At 43.3% G+C, this 18,123-nt stretch overlaps 1 protein-coding gene across 1 annotated transcript; it reads right to left on the reverse strand.

Annotated features, from left to right (window-relative positions):
• Positions 1-260: 260 nt before the first annotated feature.
• tbc1d13 (TBC1 domain family, member 13) lies at positions 261-17,371 on the reverse strand. Its single transcript, XM_088615420.1, has 12 exons — positions 17,186-17,371; positions 14,591-14,664; positions 14,232-14,272; positions 13,680-13,741; positions 11,063-11,162; positions 9,641-9,723; positions 9,360-9,519; positions 8,420-8,630; positions 7,330-7,493; positions 6,407-6,567; positions 6,143-6,200; positions 261-5,935 (listed from the first exon to the last, which is right to left on the reverse strand). The coding sequence occupies exons 1-12, from the start codon at positions 17,353-17,355 to the stop codon at positions 5,870-5,872; spliced, it is 1,350 nt and encodes a 449-aa protein (XP_088471546.1). The 5' UTR covers positions 17,356-17,371; the 3' UTR covers positions 261-5,869.
• Positions 17,372-18,123: the final 752 nt, after the last annotated feature.

Consider the following 18,123-nt stretch of genomic DNA (forward strand, 5'->3'; position numbering starts at 1 on the left):
GAGCACATTGTACATCCAGCACGGAGAAGCATAAAGGCCAAAAACAACACAAGCACAATCCACACAAGGATCCACTGAATAATCCCAACACAAGAATCGTATATGGCCAATAAAGTGATCTTATCCATGGTATCTACAGGTTTTACTTCTGCTTCTAGTGTAGGTCTATACAATGATCGTGCAGGAGATACAATAAATAGCTCTGCGTTTATCGCACACTTACGCAGGAGCAAAGTAAGGTGATTCAAGAAAAAAAGACATTCCATTTTTATTATAATATTTATTTTACATTTGCAAACACTGTAAAAACATTTCAATTTCCAGTACTTAGGTCTACAGATACCTATAGAAAACTATTCACATGCAAAACAAAACAAAGGAATGTGAGCAGGCGTGCACACACACACGTAAAAACAAAGTCCAAAGAACTGAAACATTAACAAATGGACACTCCTTATCTTTTTCCTTAAAACAAAGAGTACTCTTGTACTTTGCTTCAGTCTTAGAAGTTTAGGCAAAAACAAAACTCGTAGAAAAAAAAAAGTTAGTTCAACATCGTTATTTGCAGTTGTTCAAGTCTCTTTCCGGAAGTCTACACACATTACGCATTGTAAAGCATTAAACAAGACTACAGCCTTCCCCCTGCAAAAAACGGACACATTATTGTATCTCATTTTGTCCGCCTGCATGCCTGCCTTCTGATGAAGGCCGTTCAGCTTGGCTGTTAGCGTTCACATGCCGGTGGCCTCCTGCCGACAGGCAGGTGCACCTAATCACACTTACTCAGTCAATTAGACACTTGAAAAACCCACTAAGAGCCTCATTAAAATCGCTTTCCTTTCACTTGATGCAGCACCATTCATTTCTCCACGATTCATCCCTTTGGCGAGAAAGGAGCTTTACAAAATCCCTTCTAGTGCAGTCGGGCCGCACGCCTCCGCGCAGTGCTGAAAATCTGACCTGACCTGACTAGACCTCTACTGTTTGACTCCTCACCACGATGTTTTTGCCTTTCCTATCATCTCCTCCACCCCTTCTCCTTTCTGAGAAGACCTTTATCTTCAGAACAATCAGGCATCAGATATCTTGTGGCTTACTCGCTTTGCCACAGTACAGCTTGTTGACAGCGACAGCTGAGCACCTGTGGTGGGTGGGACACTTAGACACTACATCAAGAGACACTCGTGCTGCTTGTGAGCCTCCCATCAGTCTGAGGGAAAGGTCCAACAGGATGCTTAAACAACGTGATTCGGCAACCGTGCTTGAGGAGACACACTGCAGCTCTCCCACCCAGAATGGACAAAACAAAATGAAAACACAGCAGAGCTCTGTCACCACCACCGCCATCAGTGCCAACACCCTTTGTGGGACTTATAGAGAAACTGTGCTGAACAACAGCACCGACGTGTGTATATGGAAAAAAAAACGACCTTCTAAAAACATTGTTCAATAAATAATGTTTATATTCTTGTGATTCTCTTTATACTGCATTCATCTGTGACAGGCTTAGCCACTACAGCTCAACCGTGATCAGACCTTGCAGCTTGCATTTTAAGTGGTACAAATACAGTCCGTAATGAAAATGTATAAATACTCTTTCCTGCACTCCTCCTCATGTCCTCGTTAGTGTAAAACCAAAGCGTATCTAGCTTACTGTTCGGAGTGTGTTGGAAAAATGCCCAAGTGCACAGAGAGCTTCTCAGCTCGGGTGAACATGCCTATCAGAGGCCCTGACCTTGCTTTCGTTGCTTATCGGCAAAGTAAATGAAAGAAACAAGAATCGCTATGCAATGTGTTCCGAGAACGCAGGAGGAAAATTGTGAAAAAGAAGCCGTGTGCTTTTGGGAGAGGTGGACCGCAATGGAGACGTTCAAGCCTGATGGCATTTGTCTCTGCCTGCTAGGCTGGCTTGTTAAACAAACACCCCTTCACCAATTAGCTACAAGTCAGACGATCACCCTTCAGTAAAAAACAAACTGCAATAAATACTTCCAAGCCGTACAGTTGGTTATTGACCAACCTGTGCATCCCACAGTAGCGAGTGCAGGTCAGAGACTCAGAAATGAGAAAGGCTGAAGGGGGCTCTCTGAGGAACAGTGTGGACTCCTAATGTGTCTCTGTTCCACTCAAAACGTTAAATGTCAAAGTCAAAATCTCAACACTTCCTCTCTTCTAACTACTCAGACAATTATGTATATTCTATGGGAGCTGGCAATGTTAACTAGCAAAAAAAGCTTCCTTCATGAGTTTCTGCTTTGTGCACCGATAGTCTCTGTATCTTACCCCATAGTGTTTAATACGACTGCCATCTTCACATTCAGTAGCTGGCAGGACAGCTTCTATAATCAATCAGAACTAGCAACGAGATCACCTGTGTGACAAGGGATTACACTTATGACGAATTATCTAAAGAAGCTATAATAACAAATATGTAATACAAAGACATGCATCCAAAAAAATAAGACAGTTCTGGTTCTGGCTGATTATAGCTTAAGAAAGCATTCTTATGCCCTGACTGCATTAATGACTTACAAGGCACAATCTTCACCGCTTTGTAGTACAGTTGCAGATGAGTTCACTAATTACTGAATAAAATCATCGCAATTGTTAGGGAACAATGTAATCAAAGCTTGTGCGTTTCGCTTCGATGTATAACTGATCGTCTGTAGTGGATTGAAGTCTTTTACACTTTAGCGCAGGTTTTTGAAAACTGATCCATTCGACTTAAACAATTTAAAGGCTGATAATTAGGTTTAACATCTAGCTTAAACCTGTCAAAATGTGTAGTACCACAACCACAGCTGAATGGTAAGATCCTTACTTGAGCCTGATTTGCCCTCAGAAAATTCAGACATCTCCGGAGTAGGACACACAAGGACGAAGAAACGTCAAACACTACCACACAGTGGCGGAGGTGTGTCCTGGAGCAGAGTGACTACAGACCACAGGAAACAACAACTACTGAATGGAGCTGCTGGTCTGGCCTGGACTGGACTGGTCTGGACTGGCCTGGCAGGAGACTGACATCAGTGAACTGCCTCAGCAGGGGTGATAAACAAGAAGGCATTCTACGTTGCAATGAAAAAACTAAAAAGGCCGACTTCTCAATCTGACTCCTGTTATGGGATTTGAGCTCCGAACGCTGTACAAGGTGTAGATTTCAGATTGTCAAAAAAATACCTGTACAACATGAGGATTTCAGATTGTGGACAAGAAGCTGCACAAGGTGTGAATTGCGGATTATTGAAAAACAGCTGTATAACATGAGCATTTTAGATTGTTCTCAAACTGCATGCAGTGGCCGACCAAAGTAACACACAAGTGATAACTAAGGCTTCCACCTCTCTGGTGACTTTGCTATCTTTGAAATACCAAATAAATATTCTGACACGTCGCCAGGACAGCTGCACAAGCTGGAATTTCTCAATTGCTTTGTCTGGTCACATTGTGACTGTATTTTGTTAAGGCAGGTCAGTCCTGACCAGCTGTGATAACTGGACCGTGTTAATTTATCAAAAAATAAACCCACGAGAAACCAGGAGGTTTAGAACAAGGAAAATAGTTTTCCAATTATATGCTGAACCACCAAACTCCCATACCAAACTTTAGGTCAGATAAACAAATCACAGTAGCACGCCATTTTAAAAATCAGAGTAGTAGTAGAAATAATAACAATGATGAAGAGGATGATGGTGACAATGACGATAACACTAGTACAGTAAAATAATATACCTTGTTTTTTCTTTCCTCTCACTGTCTACTAAACTAACTAACACATAAGCAATTTATCGACTCAATGCAGTTTTATTTTGTGCAACCTTACTGATGTCTACCAATTCACCCAAAGCCTCAAAACCTACAAAAGACGACACTTTCTCAGATCTCCAGGAGAAACACATGCATGACAAGTTCACAGCTATGACATCTCTTTCAGACCAATGGAGTGGCAAAGCAGCAGCTGAAGTCCGATTTCATCCCCCTAGATACAGTAGCAGGAGTGTACATTCCTCAATTAAATTCCTCCCTTACCAGATATCTTAAATCACGTTCGCAGGATTCTGTGTAGACTCCCCACCACTACGTCTGTTACGTTAAACAGTATTTTAACTTTTTCTCTAAATCTTTTTAACAGACGGAGGAGATGAAAATCAGTGCGACACTTTCGTACGTGAAGCCCAACACTGATTTGTGTCCCTTGTACACTTCCTGGTGCTGCTCTTTCAGCAGCCTTGTTCGAAAACAATTTTTTGCCAGATCACTTTGTTAGCGATACATGGAAGATACAAACGTCCGCAAATGCAACAACAAAAAAGTCACCAGGTATATGCAAGATCAAAGAACTCCGTTAGGAGAGGCAGAGGGTAAAAAGTCATTTTTAACATGTTTCCTTTACTAAAGTACAGAATCACATGTAACTGGTTTTGGAAACTATGACTACTTTGGCTGCAAGTGTATTAAAACATACTGGCCTCAAAAGCATTGCAAATGCAAATGTTTCAGCCCCTGCAACTAGTGTCATATACTGTTAGTCCTTGAAGGACAAAAGCTTTCATTGTTTCTAGATACAATGCAATGCAGAAGCTGAATGGCTACTTTTATTCAGGAAAGAGACTGCTCGGTTAGCTGTGAGCAAATGAATGTTTATAAGACAAAGAAGAAGCCTTTAATTTCCCTGAATTTCATGAATTACTGCAATGTATTGAATCCGTAACTAAGGCTGCAGCTTCTGAACACCTAAAAAAAGCAGTTGTTTAGGTGGGCAGTTACATTCTTCAACAGTGTAATCATAAAGCTTTGGCATCTAGGAGCAAGACCTCAGTTGCCAAAGCTTTGTGAAAAATGTCTTGCAGATATGTCTGTGGAAGAAACACAGCAAACTGTATGCAGACCATTCAGCTCTGACTGCAGCTGTTTTTTTAAATATTAAAACGCTCTGTCTCTCTCTCTCTCTCTCTCCACCACTAGGGGGAGCTCAGTAACTTAGTAAGGCCACCTACAAGGGCTAGGGGAACTCTACGCCTCTGCAAAACATCTCAGCCTGTCCTGCAGGACTGAAGACTATCTCCACACAGGAGTCCGGGTCTCAGCTCTGCCAGGAGGAGCAAAGACACACAGACAAAAGCCTCAAGGCTGAGCTCAGAAACAAAGACAAATGAACAAACTCTCACACACGTGCACTACATAACTAAGACAGACAAAAAATAAAAACACAACTGAGTACACAGAACAGGCAGGGTTCAGATCTATAAAGACCGTAAGTGGCATTACTTGTGGCACACTGCAAAGTGTGAGTGCTGACTCCAGGTCTTCTGATAACACAGAGGAGCCCGAGACTAAAGGGGGATTTCATTCCTCCTGCAGCACAGGCAGGGCACAAACAGGCCATGATAACCACCTGGGTGTAAGGCTTTATTGCTAGCTGTCTACACCTTGCCAGCTGGAACGCCTTATCAATTTTGCAAAAATATTTTAAAAACAATACACGAATGACTTTATTAACGCTAAAAAAATAACAACATTAAGATGTTAAAACCTCAGCCCTGGTAAAAGAACAGCACAGATTAACCCTGTTAACCATTAGAAAATACCCGCCTGGAAGTGTTCTCAGACGTATTGTGTCCAGCTGTTACTTCTGACTTTTCTGTGTGGTTTTTTTTTTTTGGTTTCAAGTCCTCAGTGCAAAATAAAGAGCGTGAAAGGAATAGCATCTCGGCGTGAGGGAGGGGCAGAGGTGCGAGCGGGCCTGGGAGGGGGTCCCCACAATGCACAGCAGCGCAGAGCTGCCCTCCTCGAGTGTTGTCACCTGATCGCGGGGCCCCAGGGGCCCCCTGTGGACCCCCAGGGGCCAGGGGAATGTAGGAGGCCTTGGCTATGCCCCGTCCTGCAGCTCCTTGGCCTTCTTCAAAATGGTGTGGACGTCGGAGATGGGGTAGTCCTTCAGACACAAAGACAATTTCAGTCTCGAGAACTGCAGCCACTACACCCCCACACATGAACTCTTTAGCCAACACGCTTTTATCTCCCACGCATCTCCCGTCCTTTACCAAAACCCAGGTATTTATGTACATTTGATCTGCACATTGAGTAAAACACGTCAGTGCCTTAAAAATCTGTTGCGGACCGACACGTGTAACTTCATTACCTGCAGCAACCTCATGTTCACTGTAAAGTCTCCCGTTAGCAGCTGGTCCCGGATGAGACTGGAATGAGGAATGAAGAAGCCATGAGACTCGAGCCACAACACACCACGCCTCTCTCTCGCACCCACATCACCATCACAACCCAAAAAACTGCACACTAGCAGAAGAGCAGGTAAGATCACACCTCCTTCCGAACCCCGCTCGGACACCTGAGGAACCGAATCGGCAACGGCTGATCCCCGAAACAGGCGGAGAGTGGGGCTCACATGAGCATGGCGCAGCAGACCAGGGTGAGGAAGCCGAAGCGGTCCTTGTCGGAGAAGAGGGTGTCCCAGATGCGGATGACGTCGGGCAGCAGGAACTCCTGGGAGAGCAGCAGGGTCAGCCAGCGGAAGGTGAAGTACTGCGGCCTGATGTTCTGCTCTTGCTGAGAAAACCAGCGGGACAGACAGAACGGTCACATCCTCGATTTTACACTTCCAGCATCGCAGATTTTTTTTTAGAAAAAAAAAAAATCGCTCTGGAGTGTTTTGAATGGGAACTGGCCTCCCAATTTCCCAGACCAGTTATTAAATCTCTGTAACAAAATAAATTCATGGACGGTATAGAAAAAAATGTACAAATTCCAAAGGAGGCACAAAATCGTGAACTTTGTGAAAGGACTGTAAAGTTGCCATGTCTCCCCACGGTTCCCACCAGCTGTGTCGTGAAGCGGCCCTTCCTGCTCACTAGTCCCTGTAACGACGTACGAGCGAATAAGTACAGGTTGAGCAGCAGACATTTCACAGCAGAAATGTTGCAATGCGATCTGCGTGCAGAGGTAACCGGAGTTGACAGCAGCGTTTCTATTGGATTAAAAGAGCTGTAGTCACATGCCTGCTAACTACAGCGTCATAGGGCCGCTTCACCTCACCGGAAGATTTGTTGCCTCGTTGTGAATTGCAGAATATGGCACTGTGCACGCCTGGAAATATCTATTTTGTGATGTCAATTGGAAGTTTTACAAGTTACAGTGTAAATAGTACTTCTGCTGTGGTTTAAAAAAGCACTCATCAATGCTGATTCCTTCTAACCCCGAAATATAAAAACAGCCTTGCAGTTCCTCTTGAACAAGTGCAGTGTGACAGAACCCGAGCCGGCGCGCGCTGCTCTGACAGAATACAAGGGAAAGGCAGATGAAGTGGCTCACAAGCTTGAGGTATAGCTCCATGTCCTTCTCCTTGAGCGTGGAGTAGACGCTCTCCATTTTGTAGGAGATCCCGCACTGAGAGTCGTCCAGGCTCTTGATGAAGTTGTCTCGGTTCTCGGACATCAGGTTGGTGAAACAGAAGAAGGTGTCAGCCTCTGCGTGCTCTGAAACACACAGAACGGCGGCAGGGACTGAGCCACAAAGCACTGGGCAGAAGCCACGAGCTCTCTCTCTCTCTCCGGACTGATCTGCACCAAACTAACCATGCAGGCAGATGTGTCTTTATCTCTCCCTGTGCTACGAGCTCTAAACAAGCAAACCAAACAAGAACAGAGCAAGAGCCAGCAGTCGTCAGCCTTGCACTTAGTGCAGGGGGTTATACTGTAAAAAGAAGACAAGTCCTAAAACGTTCACGGCCTCTTGATTGCTTTTGTGTTGGGACAAAGAGCTGATGATCTAAGAGACATGTTTAGCAAAAACCAAAGAAGCTAAAGGATATGTTGCCATTATTACAGGATTCAACCAGCTATCCAACTGTCAATCAACTGAAATTATGATATTCCTTTCTGCAAGAAAGTCCCCACAATGAGAAGCTTGAGTGTTGAGCCCAGCATTCCACAGCTATGACATAAACTCCACTTCTGCCATAAACCTGTAGAGGGCAGCAGTGCTGCAGGATCACTCAATTTAAGCCTCATGAACGACTGAAGACAGAAAATTGACCAGATGCAAACTATTACTTAGATGGTTACAATACACAGCGAGAAGAACTGCTCCAGGTTCACCTCAGATCTTATAATTACAGCAGTCATGATAAAAATGTCCTGATCATACCACTGACAAAGTCTAAACCAATGAAAAGGATTAAATGTTTTTAAAATTACAACACAGAATAGATTAGTTGTAAGCATCAGATCCGGTCTGTAATCCTTTAAAACACACAGCACTTTAGGTGATGCCTCTTCAGTTGTTCAGGAGGTATCCTCAGGTTGTGAGATCAGTGATTAAGTGACCAGCTAAGATTAAACGCATGATTACATTCAGAGACTGAGATCAACACTGTTTTGAGCTGGGAAGAAACTTCTCTCACCTTTCCATTCGCTGTTGGGGTCGGTGGCGAAGGTGTAGTAGATGGGCCCGACAATCTCGTTCATGCCTTGAACATAGGCGATACCGGGGTTCAGCTTAGCGTAGATGAAGAGGATGCGCTCCACCACCTCCCAGTGGGCCTCACAGCCATTGGGCAGCACCTCATATTCATTAGAGGGGTAAAGGTTCTGCGACTTCCCTGGGGAGCTCACCTGCCAAAAAACACATGGTGCACATCCAGGTAAGCCAGTCAATACCCAGTCAATGCACAGTCACATTGGATCATGTGACAGCCAGGTGGCATGCCATTGGCTCAGGCGACAGTCAGGTGACATGTCATGTGACACAGCATTGGATCATGTGACAGTCAGGTGACATGCAAATACACATCATTTTCACATTCATAAAGTCAAAACTCGCCAGCCCCCTTTAAATCTCAACAGTTAAGAAGGCCTCCTTCTGGAGAAGACAAATACAATCCCTTGTTTCTTCCCCAGTTTTAGGTTTTGCAGAGAGGAGAGTGCTGGCATTCCAACACTACTGAAACAACCCTGTTAAAAAATCTTGGGGCATTTAGATAATAATTCCAGAGATTTTCTTGGGCAACAACACTTAAATTACCCCATAAACTGAAGATAGCGAATGAATGTAAGATAAAGAGTTATGAGCTTTTCAAGTCAATGTTTCCCAATAAAAAATCTCCGCTGTGCACTTATTAGACCTAGCAGGAGTAAAGGAAATTAGTGACAAACGTTTCACTTTCAGTGCTCAGTGACGCGGTGCGGATGGTTACTATATTGATACATTTTGGACAAACTGATCTATTTCCTTTCACAAATAACGAGCATGTGCGTGCAGAAGAACTGAAAGATATCGATCGATATTCGACATCGCTCCCGGGCGCAGCGCCGGGACACGCCGGCGGGGGGCCGCGCACTCACGTTGGTCACGCCACTCCGGTTCTTGGCCACTGTCTGGGCCTTCAGGGTGGTCTGCTCCACCCGCCGCCGCAGGGTCTCGTACTCGTTCTGGGGGTCGAGGATGAGCAGGCAGGGGTAGTCGGTGGGCCGCTGGAAAAACGCCATGTCTGGATAGAGCCGTCTGTGGAGCAGGCAGACGGTTACCGCTGGTACTGGACTCTTCCTGAGCCCCACATCATGCACCAGCGACTGAGCAACAGGAGACCTTGAACGTGAACATCAGCCAGCCCAGCATTACACACCTCACGTCTTTGTCAATCTGCAGGAGCACCTCGTTATCCTTGAAGTAGTTGTTCCAGCGACTCTCTGGGTTTGGGTTCAGTGGCTGAAGACAAGAGAAACAAAAACAGAAACCCACTGAGATCCGGTTTTCAACAGGTTGCACTCTGACAGATCATTTCTCATCAGCAATACTACAGTTCTTTCCCAATCAGGAAACAAAACGCCACACTTGGCAACTCAGATATAAGCATAGAATCCAGCTAAGGTTAACTTTTCACTATTTGCGCTTAAAGCAGTAATAAACTGACGAACACTTGCAAAAATCACTTACTTCAAGCAGGTTAAATCCACAGAGATGATAAAAGCATCCTTTAACCTGAACTCTGTTAGTCACAAACCATGAGCCATTGCAATCTGACTGAAAGAATTGATTTTCTTGGATAAGTGTCTGCAACAATGTAATGCGTTATTTACTGATGCACAACAAAAGCTTAACAGTCTAAGTTTTACATCAATAGTTTATTGGGCAAGTTTAAATATTTGCATTTTAAGCAAAGTGAGCTGACTGCTTGACTAGGATGAGAAAATACTGAGCTCACGCCATGAGATTTAACAAAAAACCCAGGTATTTCATATCTGCACCACCAAAATAAGTTGGTTGACATCTGTTAAAACTGGCACTCACAAAATGAATACAAGAACAGCGAAAGATGTGAGCATGCACTCCTTAAGTAATAAAGATCGTCAGGTTTCTAATTATTGAAGGCAGCCCAGTAGTTTGAGAGGCAGCGTGGAAAAGCAGATGTTCAGCAGACTAGTCCAGAGAAAGCAGAAAATGGGACTTCTCTGAGAGATATTATACCACTGCAAACTGGAGGAAGAGAAGAATAGAATCGAAGCATCCAAATTCACCAGTGGCCAAGACATTCATGTCTGAACATTTGGTGGAAAAAGTTAACAGTACATTTATTTTATATAACTATAACTTTCCCCTCAGGATTTCCCAACACATTTCCCCAATGGGACAGTAAAGCTTGAACTGAATTTCTCAAAGTGCTTTAAAGTGGAGGAACAAATGAACAGAACATGAACGGCTTCCTGATGACAAGAACATTGGTTTTAATGAGAATGAAACTGTGAAGGGATCTGTCACTGATCTGTTACCACACCTCCGAAACAGCTGCGAAACCCGAAGCGAGATGGTCTGATCTGTGCCTGGAAAGGAGGACTGTGCTGAGAAACAGAAAGCACAGCAGCAGCACAGAAACCCTTGGCGTTGTAAATTTCAAGGAGCGCGGTTGGGAGAGAGTCGGGGCTGGGAAATGAACACCTGGCCACCCGGAAAAGGTTTTGATCCTTAATTTGAGCTGTCTTGTACAAAGTAGAATGACCCTTCCCACAACACAAACGAAGGGAAGACTGAAGCAGAACAAGACACATACATGATCTTCTAGTGTGACGTCTTCTCTGGACAGTCCTAGGTTAGCTTTCGCAATTCCAGGTTGAATGATCATCTCCTTCAGAAACTGAGTGTATAATTCCCTAGAAAAAAAGAATAGTACACCATGAGATTTTACTTTATTTTTCCCCCCACATTGTTTTTGTTACATACCCACCCCGTGCAGAAATATGGGTGTATCAAAGTTTTGAGTCACATTTGGAACCCCTGTACCCTCTGGCCCTCCCATATTAGAGCCAGTCATCCTTTAACAGGACACGTCCCACATGGCCACAGGCTGGATCTCTGGTGCCGATTATCCTGCCTGCACATGGGCAAGTGGCGTCACCAGCCATGGGCCATCAATTTGACCACTGACTGAAGTAATGGAAGCTGTACATATTCGAAACCTGCTGTGCACCTGTGCCTGTTCAGTTGCCTCTGATCCCTAGGCAACACATATCCACCTAAACTATCCCACAACTGTACAATGGGGCTCAAGTCTGGGGCTCACTAGTCATCCACAGCTCATCTGCCACATCCTCATCTCCCACGAAAGCTGTTGCTGTACAAGCAGCAGGAGGATGTGCGTTATCTAGGAAGCACGCTGTCACGTCAGGATGAGCCGGCAGAAAGTGCAGGAAGCAAGGTCACAGGGCCTGTTCAATATGGCGTCAGGGAGTCATGCTGCCACCAATCAATACGAGCTGAGTTCTGTAGCGATTTGAAAATCTGCCCCAAACAGGAAACTAAAATCAATGACCAGCAATCAGTGATCAGGAACTCAGCAGGAACAAGAACAAACTGATACAGTGTTCCCCAGCACTAGAAGGAGAACAGCTGACTTACCCACCAGTCGAAGTCACACATTTATTCTCTATTCAAAACCTATATTTTCTAAAAACACACATGAATAAGTAGAGTGACGAGTTTTTTTCTGATGAACAATATATGAAGGAGCAAACAACTTTATAAAAACTGCCATCGGTCTTGGGATTTTAGGCACTGTAACCCCAAATCTGATGAAGTTCATAACTGCACATGACTGGATGTTTTTAGCAACACCAGAGATGAAGAGTGTCTGACACTGATCAGTGGAACAGACTCCACTTTCAGTCCTACACAGAGCGCTTCTTGGAAGACAACTACATCTGTATGCCCCTGTACCGGGTTACAATAAATGTAACTCAGCTGAGAAAGTGTTCCAAGATTCATAAACTGTTTCAAAATGTGAATGTGTTAACTGGGAACACTATCTCCTCTCGACTGTCACAAGGCAACGTGCAACATTTAACACGGACAGTAAACTGTTGTGTACAGATAACATGAATTCCCCTTGTTTTTATTCTTTCAATTGCACACAGAGCTCAACTAGTTCCAAATATTCTCCTAATCGAAATAAAAAACAACTGAGTTTATCAACGGTTTTGTGCACTAATGGCCTTTCCCAGTCCCTGTGACTCCAGATCTTTCAACCTTTCAGTTCCTTAAATATGATACTTTTTCACTTTCTATCTGGCAAATTTATAACCTATAGACACATGTATAGCCTAAATTTCTAGACTGCAACTTTATAGTAGAGTGAAGTCACAGGTCCTTCCAGGACACTTGTTCAAATAAGCAGTTACTTGAAGTCTGTCTGATGTTCTCAGAAAAAGACAAGGAGAAACCATCTGAAGAGCATTTTTTCCTGTCCAGGAGTGCAACTCAATGACACTGTGACCACGCTTTGCAACAGCTGCCTCTCAGATCTGTGCTTTATAGCAGTGTCATGCTGCGTCCTGCATGTGTCATCATTTTGCAATTGAGCTGACTTGAAGGCAAAAGAGCTGTAACTTCAGAGAAGCATAGTCTGAGTTAAGACAGAAGAGAAACTGATACACACCTACAGAGAAGAGCAGAGAAATGGGAAAAGAAAGTGCAGAAGAATCTAACAGCCTTTAACAGAGTAAACCAGAAGCAGAGTGATACCAGGCATGCACAAATGGAGGAAGGAATCACAAAAAAGAGTGAGAAAAAAAGCACATGTACAACAGTAACAGAGCACTTTCACAAAATGCAAACAATAACACAAATGTGTTTCGACAGAAATGACAAGAAATGGATATTCTGTATATAAACTCAAGGTCACATCATCCAACGCCAAAACATAATGTCACGCCTGGAACAATCAGGAACATGAATGTGCACAACTGTGCAAAGCTGCTTGAGGTGACAGTGTGACAGTTCACACTTGCAATCACACATGTACTGTATGCTCCAGACCTGCAATCCAGTAGGTCTTACTTACTACAGGACATGTAAGCTGTGATCAATCTAGAAAATTAATTGATTCAACTAATTCAGGGAAAGGCGCACAAGTGATCCCTGAGAACTGTGGGGTGTTCATTGGAAATTAATACATAATATAATGCTGACAAATGGGAGATCCATATGGCTCATTTCGTTTTAACAATCTCTAAACTACTCAACTTTTCGTTTAGACCAATTGAGCAGATGATTTGTAATTGCTACAAAAGTTTTTAAACTAACAATATGAGGATGACTCATTAAAACGTGCTAGATTGTGTATTTCCAGGAACAGGGCTGGTCTCGCTTGCTTTAGGAGGTAGAGACTTTACCTCTGCTTCTTCAGGAAGGAGTCCCATAGCTTCTGCTCCAGGGGGAGATAATTTAACAGGATCTGAAAAGAACAAGATTAGCCTGTCACACACTGAGATACGTTGAGGAAAGGGGGGATTTACAATGACGTTTATGCATGCAGACTGGACACTGCCCCTTCAGCACAGATACAATGCACACAGGGAAACAAAAGGGAACAAGGAGTATATTGGTCAAAAGTCTCTGCTTGGAACCATCTCCTGTTTCGAAGAAAAGAAGCCACACTTACAGAACATCATTCTAACAGTGGGGATTTACATGTGAGAGGTCTAACATGCAACAGTTCAGAAGTTTCACTCATTCACCATATGTCAGCCTGACAAGATCACAGGACAGAGACGCCCTACACTGTGCAATCCAACTTGTTTCTCAAGGGTGTGGTGAAGACAGCTTAGGCCCTTTTGTTGATAAACAGGAATTTCTGTTCACAGTTTGGCAGCTGAAAAACAGTGACAGGCGACTAGAGAGTGACAAGGCTGGAATTAAAAAGGGAAGATTAAAAAAAAACTCACCTTCCAGCAAAGTGATTGAATGCCCCCTTCAAATGGGATCCCTGTTAAACAGAGACAAAATACAGTGGAAACAGGACACCTTTGTAACCACTGGACAGTCAAACAGTGTTCATACCATCAATCTACTCTTAAAGAGGACTACTTTTAAACCAGCCCGAAGCTCTTGAGTCGTGTCACATGCAGATCACAGCAGAAATGGAGCAGGAGAGTAAAAAGGTAAAAAAAGAAACAAGGACTCAAGGATTGGAGTCAGGACAGGCAGGTTGAAAACAGATTATACAGGTGGGGTTGATTGTGAATCTGCACATCTGGTACAACACAGCTGGACTACAGGAGGGTCATCTGTTCCAACTGCTTACCACCAAAACACAGCTCGCGAAGCGCATCCAGGTCGATCTTCTCTCCGCTCAGAACAGCTCTGAACTCCTGAATCCTGGACACCCAAAAAGAACGAGAAATCCGGTACCTTACTATTCTAGTTAACAACGTTGAAGAAAACCCCATCTCCTCTTTTAACTGCACAGTAAGCTTTCATCTGGGCTGGTTTGTGTGTGTTCTGAACATGTTTGCTCAACACATCCTATGTGGGATATACAAAACGTTTCTAAAACCGTTAAAAAAAAAAACTGTGGGTGTTAAAAGCTTTGCCCTGATTCAAATTACCCTTTAACCCAAAAGGGGACATCTCTAGGAGAACTATACTATTTGAGAAATAACGCACACTACAGCAGTTACAACTGCTATTTCAAACAACTGCTTTGATAAATATCTATTAAATGAAAAATACAACTAAGACCATCAGATGACACAGTAGTTGACTTTACAACAAAACCCATGATACAACATTAAGGTCTTAATGATATTCTAAGGCACACTATATAGTCAAATCAGGGCTATTCCTGATTGCTGTTAAATGTAGCTCCATTCTACATTAAATTTAAAAAAAATAACCTACAAAAATATCTGAGAGCAGGGGCTTATCCAGACACCATTAAATACCTCCTTGGTTTCTCCTTGCCATGCACAATGGAAAAATATTATTTCTCTTCTTTATTTCTGCACATTCTCCTTGGCCATGCATTAATAAAGGATCTGGTAAACCAGAGTATGGTTCCCCAGACACTGATTTTAGTGCCAAATTGCTTTCTGCGAGGTATTGCGCTGAGCTTGCAGTAAGGGGAGACAGGGTGCTGACAGGGTCCACTGGTCAGGTTTCATTACTCTCCTGGGAGGACAGGCTACAGCCTCTGTATCCCTGGCCTAGAGGGACTGACGCCTTTCTTCCCTGGACTTTGGACGCTGACATCTCAATGCCCTCGAAACTGCTTATCCTCAACAATGGGGGCCTCACCACAGGAGCAAGAAAAAAAAAAGAAAACGCAGCAAATTGTTTTTATCACCTCTCTCACAAGACTGACAGGCTGACCTTGACAGAGCTAGTTAAAGGAAATGAAAAAAAAAACGCTTTATGGTCGAACTGCTTGCACTAGCCTAAGGTCTAAGGCTCTGGACTCCTTCCAAAGCAAACGTCAGGATCCACGCTAACACAGGAACAACCGAAAGCAGAAGTCATAGTTCAGCGTGAGGCGAGTTCTCTTTGCCCCACAGTAAGCTCCTGCCACATGCAGCATGCAAAATGTGAGCAGCGTTTCACACCTTAAAACCAACAGCGCTGAAAGAGAGACCCCCAATATGATCTTCGTTCAAGCCCAAAGTAGAAAACCTTAGAGACCGCGCTTCATTTCAAATATATCGTCAAAGAACAAAACAACTGACACAGAATGCTAAAAAGATTAACTTAAATCTAAGTTTGGCAGGTAGTTTCAAATAAGTATACTTACAACGTCACATATACCGAGTAAACCCTTTAGTTGTTTTTAATACCTTTTCGGTCCTTTTTATGAAAACGACCTTTTTAATCAAATCTTACTTCAATCCAATAAATAAACATTCCCGCCATTAGGGACTAAGTTAATAAAGCACTCGGAGACCTCCTGCTAAACCATTACAGAGGGTTAAGAATTTAAATTGTCAATAAGCAAGCAAGCGTTGAATCGGGAGTTTAATTAAACTTTGCTTTAAGGTTTGTTTCACAAAGAAAAAAGTAAAGATCACAAGAATACGCAATTTAGCAAATTTATAAAACCAAGGCTTTAATAAAAGTCCTATCTGATATGAATGTAGCCTCCGAATTTATGTTTAAGAAATCTGCAAACATTTGCAGCTTACAAACTATAACAGTATACACTTTATACAACTATTATTAACGTGCGCTGTTAATAGGGCATCCAAGGCATTTTATAAAGTATGGATCAACGAAAAAAAAACAATTGAACTGTGTGTAGAAATTAATAAAAAATTAACCCATTATAATTTGTACAGTATGTAGTATCTTGTAGTATGTAGTATAATCCGCAAGTTTTCTTTCAAGAGAAGACCCCGAATGACACCCTCAATGCACAGGCTTATATCATCGATTTGTTTTTTGTGAAATTCCTGCACGCTAACTCAATTGAAGGAGTAGCTTTCCAACCAGCTGTCTCTTTGCAATTCAAAGCTTTCTTCTTCAAAGTAAAATTGCAGACTCTCAGTCTTAACTCTCCGGCTAAAATTCGCCTACAGTTTTTAGGCAAATACGTAAGTCTAATGGTTATTTAAACCACCGAGAGCTGCAGGTTTGACTTACTGTCATACGGAACACACCACCGAAACCATAAACCACCAGGCTGACAGAAAATCTCCCCCCCATGCTGCCCTGCATGCATCGGAACAGAGAAGCTCTGAAAGGAAGGGACCCTCCCATTTTCACCAAAGAAACGACAAAGTTGCCCCCCGATTTATGAAACTGCACGCTTCACCCCGGTTACTACAGTCCGAGTCTACACAAGCGCTGTCACAGCCCGAAAGCAGCCTGGGCTCCGTGCAAGAGACCCCTTTACAGCCGCTGAACTCACCTGCTCCTATACGAGCTCGACATGTTGACTTCCTCACCGACCTGCCGGAACTCGGCGTCACAACAAAAACAGTCCGGCGGGGAAACAGCAGAAACAGAGTCTTTTCTGAATGGGGCACTTCTCTTTAAAAAAAAAAACCCACTAGCAGTAAGGATTCTCTCACATAGCATAGAATGCAAATGAAGTATGCCGTTATTGTTGTGATACACATTGCTGTAGGAGAGCAGCAGAAGCACAGAGAGAGACAGGGAGCTGGTTGAACTCACTTCAGGTGAATAAGTGTCTCTTCGTTTCTGGCGTCATCCCAGACTCCAGCAGGGTAACCCTGATCCAACACCCCATGAGCTAAACATACAGGTATCAGCTGCCACCCTTTCTTAACGAAACTGTGTTAATACACCGATTCCGGCACACAAAAACGGTCACTCGTTAGAATTTCATCTTTTTAAAAACCTTTACTGCCGTCGCCACAGTCGTACTTATGTGAAAAGCGTCTGTGTTTGGGAAGAGGGATCGTCCACTGAAGGGGTTTTACTTTCTTTTACAAATGGGCAGCCTGACAAAAAGTGAGTGATTATTTAAGACTAAAAAATATCCTAAGGCCAACGCACTGGTCGTGTATGTACGAATAAAAAAAAATCTCTTTAAAAGTCATGTGCAATATTTTGACAAGCTTGGACTTTGTAAAGAGTGATAGGCTGCTGTTTCTAAATAAAATGTATTATTTAAAAAAAATGGCCAGCAAACGTTTATAGTGTATGTAGACCACGCCACTACGCACTTCGAGATCACGAATATTAGTTTTGAAGGGATGTCTTTTCTACATCGCATGCAATGATTCAAGAGGTGGATTCAAGGAGGATGCTGCACATTGGTGGTGATGGAGGGGAGTCCCATTACCTTTAAAGCGCTTTGAGTGGAGTGTCCAGAAAAGCGCT

The sequence above is a fragment of the Lepisosteus platostomus genome, chromosome 21 (genome assembly GCF_059453375.1).
Source record: "Lepisosteus platostomus isolate fLepPlt1 chromosome 21, fLepPlt1.hap1, whole genome shotgun sequence".
In the NCBI taxonomy this organism is placed as follows: Eukaryota; Metazoa; Chordata; class Actinopteri; order Semionotiformes; family Lepisosteidae; genus Lepisosteus; species Lepisosteus platostomus.

Bases quoted from the DNA above. Each gene is read 5' to 3' on its own strand.
- tbc1d13 (XM_088615420.1), bottom strand. From the start codon at position 17,355: ATGCTATGTGAGAGAATCCTTACTGCTAGTGGGTTTTTTTTTTTAAAG. The intron at 14,665-17,185 runs GTGAGTTCAGCG...TTGGGTGTCCAG, and splicing joins TCGAGCTCGTATAGGAGCAG to GATTCAGGAGTTCAGAGCTG. The intron at 9,724-11,062 runs GTATGTGTCTTG...TCTTGTCTTCAG, and splicing joins ACGTCACACTAGAAGATCAT to CCACTGAACCCAAACCCAGA.